This window comes from Mus caroli, unplaced genomic scaffold (genome assembly GCF_978045245.1).
Source record: "Mus caroli unplaced genomic scaffold, Mus_caroli_1 scaffold_9, whole genome shotgun sequence".
Taxonomy (NCBI): domain Eukaryota; kingdom Metazoa; phylum Chordata; class Mammalia; order Rodentia; family Muridae; genus Mus; species Mus caroli.
In genome coordinates, this window is record NW_028227264.1 from 129,774,468 (window position 1) to 129,787,664 (window position 13,197).

Consider the following 13,197-nt stretch of genomic DNA (forward strand, 5'->3'; position numbering starts at 1 on the left):
ACCTCTTAGATACATATAAAACATCATCTTATGACTTTTTGAACGGCAATTATTTCTTGCCAAACAAAATTTATTATATCAAGATTTACTACTTAGTTACATATATAATTATATGTAACCATACACAAATATCACTATATATAGAGAGAGAGATAACCATATACTAATCACTAGTTATTATAAAAGATTTTATGTTAGCAAATATTTGAAATACATTTTTCTTGTAGAAAGATAACATATTGCTTAATCTAATAGATAATATTACTATTGATACAAATTATTTGTCTAATGGCCCACATCTGTAATATTGGCACTCAGGAGGCAGAGCCAAAGAGGATTGCCACAAGTTGAAAAGTAGCCAGAGTTACATAGCAAGATCATCTTAAACGATCAACAAAATAGTGATTTGCTCTCTTATTTTTTAATCTTTCATTCATTGTACTCAAAAATCCCATTGCAAACAGGAACTTACAGTAACCATGCACACCTACACTGAATTTACCTGTGAATAATCCCCATCAACTGTCAGACACAGATTGAATAAATTTCAGGAAGCTCTACCCCTCACTGCTGAACCATTTGTTAATGATAGTTTCTGGAAGAGGGAAAATTGATAACTTCAGCTGTGAACACACTGATAAGCCCACTGGACTCCAATGGACAGTTCCCATCCCAGAATTACACAGATGGCCCTGGTTAAACTAAATTTCGCATAAAATGAAAGCAAAGCTACCAATTTGAGAAAGTGACTAGTAGAGCTAAGGGGAGGGCTGGTGGTAGGAATAGGAGAGACATAAGAATAGTAAGAATGCATCATATACATTTATGAAACTGTAAAAACATACACATATGTAACATTATACAGACTGTTCACACTATATTAGAAATATATGCATATAACAATAATGAAATAAAGGTCATGTATTTTAAAAAGAGTAAGCGATTGTGTATGGAAGGCTTTGGAGAAAGAGTAGGGAAGGGAAAGTTATATAATCGTATTATACATCTCAAAAATGAAAAATTTAAAATTCAAGAAAAAAAATAATTTCAAAAGTTCTGTTCTTGTCAAAAATAATCAAATAAAAGAAACCTTCTTTTATAAATATTCCTTAGTAAATGTAATTTCCTGAATCATCATCTTTTCTTACAATTTTACTTCTTTATTTTGTGTGGACATGGTTAGGAAGCATGAATGCTACAGCATATGCATGGAGGTCAGTTAACTGGAAATCAATTCTCTCAGTCCACCATGTGTTTGTCAGGAATCAGCTCAGATTGTCAAGTTGAGCAATACACACACCTAACCACTAAGACATCTCTCTAGAGCTGATTAATCACATCTTAACTTAGATATTTTAGTTCTAATAATTATATTATCAAATTAGAAAATAAAAATTAATGTCTTCTAGCTATGTATAATACTGTAATAATTTTCATGGAGAAAAAATATCATTACTGATTGATTAAAAGTAAAATATCAAGTTTGGGAATATGGTATAATTTAACAAACTATTTTATAATTAATATTTATATGAATATAAATCTTTATGGGAAATCTGTATATAATTTTAATGTTCTAAATTGGTATTCATGTACAAACAAACCCTAGAAGCTAATATAATCAAATGTGGTTATCTATAATTTGAATTAGCAGATAAGTTTATTTTCTTGACACCAAAATTCAGATTATTTGTATAACAGCATTTTAAGCCAGCATTGTAGATCTATAAAGTATATTTTAGCCATTAAAATGAATATAGTTGTAATGTATGAAATCACTAAAACTTTTAAAATTAATTAAAAGGTATTTTATTTGATTTTTATAACAACCTGTAAATTTTTGCAAAAAGTATTTTCCCAAAAGTTTAAATTGCCTATGTTATAATATTCAAAACACTGAAATTTTCCTGATACAATTCAATTATATAGTATGTTTTCCTGACTGGGCACAACTTGTTTTTGCTTTATTCATACAAAATAATTTTCAAAGTTCTACCTTCACAAACACAATATTTGTATTTGAGTATTAATATTTGTATATTACTAACTTATACATTATATAAAATAATATATTAGTCTTTGTGGTGAAAATGGTAACATTAGAAAATGTTTTAAAATTTCTTGCATAGAAAAAAGCATATATTCTAAATATGTCCTCACATTTGTTGATTGAATATATTTTATAATTATGGAAAATTGCATTATTAAGAAATAGAGTTAATTACTTAAATATAAGTTGTTAAGTTTACCAAAAATAGTGTTACAAATTTAAAGATGACAAAATATATTTTGCATAAAATTTTGACACTCTCAATATAAATTTCTACCTTTTATAAGAGAGGAACAGGGATTACAAATGGAACCTATTGTAATTTACTTAATTTTAAATTAAAGAATTAAGTATATATTTTTAAATAACTAGAAAATAATTTTGCTTCAGGAGCCAATGTCATGTTGTACTAAATCAGATTTGAATAAAAAACATTATGCTTTATTGTTTGTTAAAAAAGAGTGTATGTATTGCTAAACTTGACGTGATATTTTAAGGAACTTATAGCGCAGGATTTTGAGTAAACATAAAACACTGGCTGATCAATATTCCTATATTAAATGTTCAGGACATTCACTAGATCCTTAACATAACACAACCTTATTGTAATACAGGAAGAATGAGTGATATGAATTTTGAACTCTATTAAGAAATCAGATCAAAGCTGGGCGGTGATGGCACACGCCTTTAATCCCAGCACTCGGGAGGCAGAGACAGGCGGAATTTCTGAGTTCGAGGCCAGCCTGGTCTACAAAGCGAGCTCCAGGACAGCCAGGGCTAATACAGAGAAATCCTGTCTCAAAAAAAAAAAAAAAAAAAAAAGAAAAGAAAAAGAAAAAAGAAAGAGAGAGAGAGAGAGAGAGAGAAAGAAGTGAGATCAAACATAAAGTGCAAATTAAGAAAGAGATGATAACAGACAAGTTCAGGTTTTGTTAATTTATTTTTGAGATTTTGATGTAATTAAACTTTTTTCTCCTTCCCTTTCTCCCTCCAGATGCTCACATATACCTTTTTCCTTCCTATTTCAAATTCCTGGCCTCTTTTTTCCTCACTAATTGTTATTGCTGGCATATGTGTATTTATTTGTATGTACATATATGTTTCTAAGCATAATTTTGATATGATAACTCATGTTTTGGATTATATTTATCTGTTGACTAACAAATTAATTAAAATGCTAACTTTAAAGTAAGAAACTTTTTTCTAAAACTTCACCAGTATGTATTTATTGTATGAGATTATGAGTTACATAACATTTTTGTTTAGCTGTAATATATATTTTATCTGTATTTATGTTCCTTTGCCTCTCTGAGTTACTCATTTTCCCCTTTTTCTATTATGTCACATACACACATGCATATTTCCTTAGAAATCTATGAAAATATGACAGCTGCTAATCACTCCAGAGAATAAAATCAGAACAGAAAATAAGGAATCACCAGCCAGTGAGAAAATATGTGCCAAGATAATTTAGAAGAAACATATTCCAGTCTCCAAGTATGGAGACAAATCAATACATTAAGGGATTTTATTGTTCTAGTGTAATTAACTTTCAAATCAAAAAGTATAGAAAAAGATTCAAAGTTTGAAACAATTGTTTTTAATTGTGGATTCTAATTTTATATTGAAACCAAATTGAATTTCACTTCAACCTTTTGTTATTGTTATTCTCTATTTTGACTTGCCTGAAGTTAATGATGGCAAACCACTCATCAGTGACAAAATTCATTCTTCTTGGATTGACAAATGATGTCAACCTTCAAGCTGTGCTTTTTCTCTTTCTCATCTTAACTTATATCTTAAGTGTCATGGGAAACTCGGCCATCATTCTCTTGACTCTGCTGGATCACCGCCTCCAGACGCCTATGTATTTCTTCCTCCGAAATTTTGCGTTTTTGGAGATATCTTTTACCTCTGTCTTTGTTCCCAAGATGCTAATCAATATTGGAACTGGAGACAAGACTATTTCCTTTGCTGGTTGCTTCACACAGTATTTTTTCGCAATCCTTCTGGGAGCAACCGAATTTTACCTCTTAGCAGTGATGTCCTATGACCGCTATGTTGCCATTTGCAGACCTCTGCATTACACAACTATCATGAGCCGGAGACTTTGCTTCCAACTAGTTTTAAGTTCCTGGTTATCTGGTTTTATAGTTGTTGCTGTGCCACATGCAATGACTCTTCAGTTGCCTTTCTGTGCATCCAACATCATCAATCATTATTGCTGTGACTACACTATATTGCTGCATTTATCATGTTCAGACACACACTTCATAGAAGTGATCCAGTTCCTCCTGGCTGCTGTGACCCTCATCCTCACCTTGCTGTTGGTGATTCTCTCCTACACACACATTATCAAGACCATTTTGAGGATCCCTTCTGCTCAACAGAGAAAAAAAGCTTTCTCTACATGTTCCTCTCACATGATAGTGGTCTCACTCTCTTATGGAAGTTGTATTTTCATGTATATAAATCCTTCTTTTAAAGATGCAGCAAATTTTAATAAGAGAGTAGCTGTTTTAAATACCTCTGTTGCACCTCTGTTAAACCCATTCATCTACACTCTTAGAAACAAGCAAGTAAAAATAGCCTTCAAAGATATGCTAAGCAAGACTATAAGTTTCTTTAAAAAGTAAAACTCTTTGAGGCTTAGTACTAAGGTAATAAAGGTTTAGAACACTACAGTCGCACATACCTATATCACTCACTTATTAAGTTAAGCCATTTTCTACTATCAAGATGTGTGTTCCTGTGTAGCCTCTATTGTTTTTATTTAGATCTGACTTAAAAATTTAAATTATTATTATTTTATGGACATGGATCCTTTTCTGTACATATGTGTAGATGGTATGTAGATCTTTGTGTGTGTATGTAAACAGTAGGAAAACTAGGAACATTAAATATACATGTTTGTCTCTTCAAAGAGGTGTGTATAACCTCTTTTCTGCTCTGAAGGGTGAGAATGGATTGATTAATAGCCTGGTGACATGTCTGTGAGGCCAGGCCATACTAGCTCCTCCAGACCTTGATTTTGAGTTTCTTTGTCTCAGTAAGTCTATAGCCATATATCTTTATCATAAGCTTATTTATCTTGAACCTGTTTCCTCAGGTAATATATAGAATCAATGCTTATGTAAAATGTCACTTGTACTTTAAAAGGAATTTTTATGTAGTCATGTTTAAACTTTTTTGTATATGTAATTGAGTTAATTATTATGAGTAAACTGTTTTTCCAAATTATTATTTAAATATGACTAAAATGTGCACTTTGTAGTCAGACTCTTAAAGATCAAGCCAACAACTTATGCCAACACTGGTTACTGAGGTATGTTGAACCAAACTTTATCCAGTGTGGATTATGCATACTTTGAACACACTGAGGCCAGAAGAGGACATCAGATTCCCTAGAACTGGAATAAGAGATGGTTTGTGAGAAATAATGTGGATGTTGGAAATTGAATATCAGTCCTCTGCAAAAGCGGACAGTTCTCTTAAATACAGAACCACCTCTCTATCCTAAGACCTCACTTTTAAAGAAAATGCCAGAATTAAAGTTAGGGTTGAGACTATGATTTTTAATGATTTTTTATTTAAATGAGTCAAAAAGTCTTATCCATTGCTGTATAATTTTGAATATATCTATACTTGTAACAATTAAATTCACACACTAATAAATTTTGGTTGTTAACAATAGCTTAAATGACATATTGTTGGGTTTATTTCTTATACGAAAATTCAGACAAGTTGAAGTTTTGTACAAAAGCTACTTATTAGTAGTTAAACATGATTGATATTTGAGTTAATGATGTTCTAGAGAAGATAAAATCATGTGATTTTGTCAATACTGACAAAAAAATGCTATGTAATGGTTTATAAGCAGATTATACTCCTTGAGATAATACATAAAAAGGATGGAGGAATTATTAGAAAGCAGTTAGAAATATGGCTTCTACCAACTTCTTAAGTGTTTTTTACCCTTACTCTTGTTTTATTCACAACTAAGAAATTGTGAAATGGAATGATAGTAATATTTAACTCATGGTGTTAATTTTCTATAAAATCATAAGTAAAAGCTATTATTAATGAACATCTTTTCCCTACAATAATATTTAATAAGTAGTGGAACAGGTTTACAGCAGGGATGCTAGAGAGCTTAATAGTTCATAAATATTTCTATTCCAATCCTTTAAATACACACAAGAGAAAATAAGCCCTAGACATGTTAAAAAATCACTTTTATTGGAACCTTCAAACATTTAATATTAAATCTATGCCCTTAAATTATTTACTTTCCCAGTGAATAATAATGAAAAATTCAAGGAACAGTAGAGACAGTAAAACAGTGTTGATGCAAATCATAGACAAGGAAGTTGGTTTAAAATTCAAATTGATAGTTCTGCTACACCTTGACATAATTATATAAGAATCATGTAAGTAGTTGTTATATAACTGAGAGTCAAAGAATTTGTTATTTTTATTTAAACTGTAATTGAGTCATTAGTTTACATACTGGGGATTTTTTTTTTTGCTATTTTAAATACTATCATTAGTACATTAATTAATCATCTAGTTGTACATACAATTTAAAAGCACAGATTGAAGATTTAAATACAGTTAGGTATTTAAATCACATTATTTCTTTGGAAATGCACAACTGTGTAAAGATTCATAAACACATATTGAATGTATGTACTTTTTCATTATTGAGAATTCCATACATTGGATATAGTATGTTTTGATTAAATCAACCTCTTGTTTATTCCCCTCAAATTTTTTCTTTTATATCCTCAACCAATTTTCACTTTTTATGTCCAATTTCATGTGCTCTCTTTTAAACCAACCAAGTCCATTTTGTGCGGCCAGTACGTGTATAGTGCAGGTCCATCCTCTGATGCATGGACATCCAATCAGGAATCACAGCACTGAGGAAAACGACCATTAAATTCACATTTAGAGTATCACAATTCAGAGTATCATAGTTTGTTCATTTTGTATCTATGTATGGAGATATTACACTGAAATACCTCTACAAATATAATTAATAATAATAATAAGTAAAATGAAATATATTGAGCTCAGACTTTTATCTTGAGGAAATCTACTAGTTAATAACATTTTCAGAGATGAGTTAGCTCAATATTTTATCAAACAGAAATCTAGGAGTAAGTAGTATTCTAAAGTTTATATTATATTATTGTTATATTTCAGTTTACAAATTAAGATGAAATATCAAATTCATGTTCAATATTAAGTATTTTGACATTGATTTTTTAGAAAACTCAGCAGTGTATATGTAAGGTATAATAATATCCACAGGATCAATAAACTATATTACATCAAAACAGTTTTGACTTAAGGTTAATATTACTGTAAGATTTTGAATTTTCCTCAGATTCTTTTAATTTTGATAATACCGTGTAAGATATTTGGCAAGGATTTTAAGAAATATGAACTCTTTTTGATGTAAGTATGAAACTTCATTGTATTTCTTATTATACAACATTTACTGAATATTATGAGCAATGGACACATTCTATTCTTGATTCTAACTTTATTTCATATTTCTAGCAAGCCAACTAAAACCATCTGCTATATCTTTCTTCCTAAGATTAAATCAGGAATTCAATAAAATCATTAATTCATCCAAACAGCATTAATCATGAAAGGTCATCTTTAGGTTGATCTGCAGGAAATCTACTCAATAGGGTGGGCTTATGCCCAGGGATTATTATACTAATTTAATAATAACAAAAAAGGCATAGCACCTACAAGAAGTAATCCTGAGATGAAGTCTCTTTGGGACCTTGCCTCTCAAAGAACACTCCATCTTAGTGTTCTTTGAGAAAAGAACATGCAAAAAGGTAGGCCACCTCCAGGAAGGCCACCTGCTAGCCTTAGCCCTTCCAAGGTGGCTCCTAATAGTACTTTACACAGTTTATTCCTTGCTTCCCACCCCTCTAATGATTTTTCAATCACACATCTTCTCATCATTGAACTTTCCTGATCTATCAGGTAGGGTGCCTAGGAATTGGGCAGAGCTTATATATTCCACAGGATACTCCTATTTCTGCACAAATACTTCCAAGATCTAACCTGACACACCCTTATCTAGCATTCTAAGGACCTGAGGAAAATTCTACCCTGAAGTACAGAAGGTTCCCATCTTCTACAGCTCCCACTCCTAATCTGAAAGGTCTTTGAGAGATGTCAATTCTGAAATATTAGTTCTTGGGCCCCAGAGAAGTTTTGTTCCAGTTAAAGTTTTTATTATTAATTATTATTATTACTTTTATTTTTTTACAATCCAATAATTATTCCTCTCATGGTCTGCCCTCCCACAGTTACTTATCCCATTCCTCCTTCCCCACCCCATGTCTCCAAGAGGATGTCCCTACCCCCAACCCCCAACAGGCCTCCCCACTCTCTGGGGCCTCAAGTCTCTTGAGGGTTAGGTTAATCTTCTCTCATTGAGGCCAGACTAGGCAGTCCTCTGCTGTATATGTGAAAGATCTCAGGAGGACTGGTTAGTTGATACTGCTGTAGCTCTCCTCTTCAGCTTCTTCCAGCCATTCCATAATTCAACCACAATGGTCCTCTACTTCAGTCCAATGGTTGGGTGGAAGTATCTGCATCTGTCTCAGTCAGCTGCTTGTTGGGCCTCTTGAAGGACAGCCATGCTAGGCTCCTGTCTGTAAACACACTATAGAATCAGTGTCAGGCCTTGGAGACTCTCCTTGAGATGGATTCCAACTTGGGCAAGACACTGGACCTCAGTCTCTTGGAACAAATTTATGATCAAGGAAAACCATTCATCCAGGTTCATATTAACGATGAATCCACTGGTGTGCAATATGGGGATGCAAGACCATGTGAAAACTGTTGATTTGAATTTATAATGATCTTACAGAATAGAACCCTGTGTTGAACTTTAAAAAAAAAAAAAAGGAAGAAACATCAACTCTTTTAGTGGGCTTCATAGATTTTGAAGTTACATGTACCACATGGTTCTTTGAACATAAAAGATACTATATTTGCAAAGAAGTCTTTGTAGTTAATCAAGGACAGAGAAGGCAGGACTTTCTATCCCAGGGGAGGATAAAAATGGGGAAAAGAAGGAAAAGAAGAGGTAGCCATAAGACAAGGTGTCCTGGAGGAGTCATGGTAAACAGGTCACCAAGGGATTTGCCATGAGGACACACATGGAGCAGAGCAAGCCAAGGTGAGACTCAGACTACAAGTAACACAGGACCTGTGGCTAGAAAATAGATAGCCAATGTAACTACATTTCTCAACAATAGTTATTTTAATATATAAGATGTAGGAAAATTGCAAAGGTCAAAATCTCAAATGAAAAAGTTTGTAAATGTATTTCTACTATTTCTTCATTCAACATGGCAGTTTGGTCTATTCAGAAAACTAATAAATCCTGAAGGGAAGCAAAGAATTCTTTTATTTATTTATTTATTTATTTATTTATTTAATCCCTCTGCTTGAAATCCTGTCTATCCAATGGAGGTGGACTCTTCGAGTCCCTTTTCCCCAAAGCTGGGCATTTTGGCTAGGGTCACTCACAATGAGTCCTGAGAGTGTCTCACCTCTCTGATCTCTGGTACTCTCTAGAGAGTCCCTTCACTTCCCACTCCCTGTGTCTCCTTATTTCTATTCATTCTCTTGGCCCTTTGGGCTTCTCTCCTGTCCCCTCCCTCCACACCTGACTCTGTTCCTCTTTCCCCTCCCCCTCTCCCTTCCAGATCCCTCCCTCCCTCTGCCTCCCATGGTGGTGATTATTTCCTTCCCCCTTCTAAATGGGGTTGAAGGCTATTCACTTGGTCATTTCTGCTTGTTACACTTTTTAAGGTCTATAGGTTGTATCCTAGATAGTCTGTAAGTTTTGGCTAATATCCACTCATTAGTGAGTACAGACCATGCATATCTTTTTGGATTTGAATTACCACACTCAGGATGATTTTTTTCTAGTTCCATCTACTTGCCTGGAAAATTCATGATATCTTCATTTTAAATAGCTGAGTAATATTCCATTGTGTAAATGACACCATTTTCTGTATCCATTCTTCAGCTGAGGGACATTTGGGTTGTTTCCAGCTTCTGTCTATTACAAACAAGTCTGCTATGAACATGATAGAGCACATGTCCTTGTGGTATTGTGTGACGTCTTTGGGGTATATACCCCAGAGTTGTATAACTGGGTCTTCAGGTAGAACTATTTTTGATTTTCTGAGGTGCCACAGACCCTCTTGGTCCCTTGTCTGCGTGGAATGGGTCTCTGGTCACAGGTGGGCAAGGAGTTGGTGGGAATTGACAGACAGACTCAACACAAGGGAGTGTGGATCTGAATGTAATTTGTCAAATCGAGCATCAAACTTTTTATACAGAAGAAAATAGGGAAATTGTGTGACACACTGGCAAGGTACAAAGAGGTTACTGGATTCTTACACAAAACAGAGGAATGCAAACATGGAAGAACTGGCAGGAACCAACTGGGGTAAAACTCAACGTTAACAACTGGGATCAAAAACAGTTCCACCTAATGTCCACTTAAACTTAAAAGCCGGGGCAAGGGCTTCGTGCCCTTGCTATAGTTCCTACTCTAGTCTATTGTATAGTCTGCCTTCTCCCTAGGCCATTGTAAATACTTGTGTATAGATAGCCGGGTGTAACTCGGCTATCTATAGTTCTAAGTATCTACTCTGGTTCCTCTTTAGGTCACAAACTTCCTTCTTCCTAGATAATGGTAAATTTCTGTGTAGGACAGTGACTTAGCTATCCATGCCCAAGGTTCGGATCAAGGACTGCCTAGAATATAACTTAGCTATATGCCAAAATATCAATCCTTAGGAGCACTTGTAATAAAGCAATATTAAGGAAAAACACACAGATCCGTTTACCAACTAAAGCAAGGACATTGGAGCATTCTTTATACAGGATGCCATGGTTCCAGGAGACTAAGTTTCCATAAACTTTTCACCTTGGGACAGTGCCCAGGTTTTCGGACCTGTCAAGCTTGTCACTACTGGAGTGGATGTAGCACTGAGGAACCACCAGATTGATTTCCAAAGTGATTGTACCAGCTTGCAATCCCACCAACAGTAGAGGAGTGTTCCTCTTTCTCCACATCCTTGCCAGCATCTGCTGTCACCTGAGTTTTTGATCTTAGCCATTCTGCTTGATGTGAGGTGGAATCTCAGGGTCATTTTGATTTGTATTTCCCTGACAACTGAGGACTTTGAATATTTCTTTAAGTGCTTCTCAGGCATTTGAGATTCTTCTGTTGTTAATTCTCTGTTTAGCACTGTACTCCATTTTTAATTGGGTTACTTGGGTTTTGGAAGCTGACTTCTTGAGTTCTTTATATATTTTGGATACTAGTCCTCTGTTCGATGTAAGGTTAGTAAAGATTTGTTTCCCCAATCTGTAGGTTGCCAATTTGTCCTATTGACTGTCCTTTGCCTTGGAGAAGCTTTTCAGTTTCATGAGGTCCTCTCAGAGCTCGCTCATCTTAGTTTATAAAAAAAAAAAAAAAAAAAAAAAATAGGCTACTTCCAGGAATGCCACCTCTTAGCCTTAGATAATTTTTGATCTTAGAGCCTGAGCCATTGGTGTTCTCTTTAGAAAATTTCCCCCTGTGCCAATGAGTTCAAGGCCCTTTCCCACATTCTCCCAGATTCCGTGTATGTGGTTTTATGTTGAGGTTCTTGATCCACTTGGACTTGAGCTTTGTGCAAGATGACAAATATGGGTCTATTTTCATTCTTCTACATACAGACTGCCAGTTAGACCAGCACAATTTGTTGAAGATGCTTTCTTTTTTCCACTGTATGTTTTTGGCTTCTTCGTCAAAGATCAAGTGCCCATAGGTGTGTGGGCTTACTTATGGGTCTTTAATTCTATTCCATTGATTTGCATGACTGTCTCTGTACCAGTGCCATGCATTTTTATCACTATTGCTTTGTAGTACAGCTTGAAGTCAGTTGTTTCCTAGATTTTACTGCTTTATTAGCTTAGTTTGTGACTTACTAGTATTATCATTCTAAATGAAACACAAATTTGCCCATAAGTTTTAAAACATTCTATTTATATTTATTTTTATTTATATTTTTATTAGCTATTTTCTTTATTTACATTTCAAATGCTATCCCAAAAGTTCCATATACCCTCCCCCTGCCCTGTTCCCCTACCCACCCACTCCCACTTCAATTTCCCCTTAGAATAGGGAACAAAACATCCATGGAAGGAGTTACAGAGACAAAATTTGGAGCTACAACTAAAGGATGGACCATCCAGAGACTACCTCACCCGGGAACCCATTCCATAATCAGTCACCGAACCCAGACATTATATTTTACTTTTATAAAAAGAGTAATATAAAGAAACTTAAACATTATTAATACTTGAAGAAACACTTTAAAACAGAAAAACTTAACAGGAAAAGGCAAATTTTCCAAATGTAGCTCAGATAAACTTTGTGCATTGGCTTTAGAAATCAACCACATCTGATGGCTGAGAAAAAAAAAATGTTTCAGTGTCAAAGATGCTTGTGAGTGCCCGACTCACCAGCAAGAATGACGCCACAATAGGATCCTTCTGCACACGTTTATTGGGAGAGCTCAATTACAGAGGCGAAAAGACCCCGAACCCTAGAAATGGAGCTGCTTATATATGCCTAGGAGTGAAGTGTCCATACCTGATTGGTTATGCTACCATTACCTCATTAATATGCCTCGGGCCAGGCAGTGACTCACCAGGCAGTGACTCTTATGCACATGCGCAGGCAGTGACTCACCAGGCAGTGACTCTTATGCACATGCGCACATTGGTTGTTTACCCATAATCATGGGTGGTGGCCAGTGGTAGCCAGCGCCATCTTATAATGGCGTTTGTGGCTTCTCACAGATGCTGAGGGAAAAAAGGAAATGTGACAGTATATTTTATTTGATTTACTGGACTCTTCTCAGGGTATGTCTGCCCTTTTTGGAACTATCCTGGTGAAGGATTACAGAATATACATGAACCTATCCAATTAATTTAACAAGAAAATTAAGCCTTATTATGAGAAAATATTGTCAAATTAAAAATATCCAGGGCAAAATTATTTAGCTGGAAATAAATACATATATTTTCAAAATAAT

General features: G+C 34.4%; 1 protein-coding gene across 1 annotated transcript; it reads left to right on the forward strand.

The window, feature by feature from the left end:
• The first annotated feature begins 3,747 nt into the window (after positions 1-3,747).
• LOC110303975 (olfactory receptor 2AP1-like) lies at positions 3,748-4,686 on the forward strand. Its single transcript, XM_021175213.2, has one exon. It carries the CDS (start codon positions 3,748-3,750, stop codon positions 4,684-4,686), a length of 939 nt encoding a protein of 312 aa, XP_021030872.2.
• Positions 4,687-13,197: the final 8,511 nt, after the last annotated feature.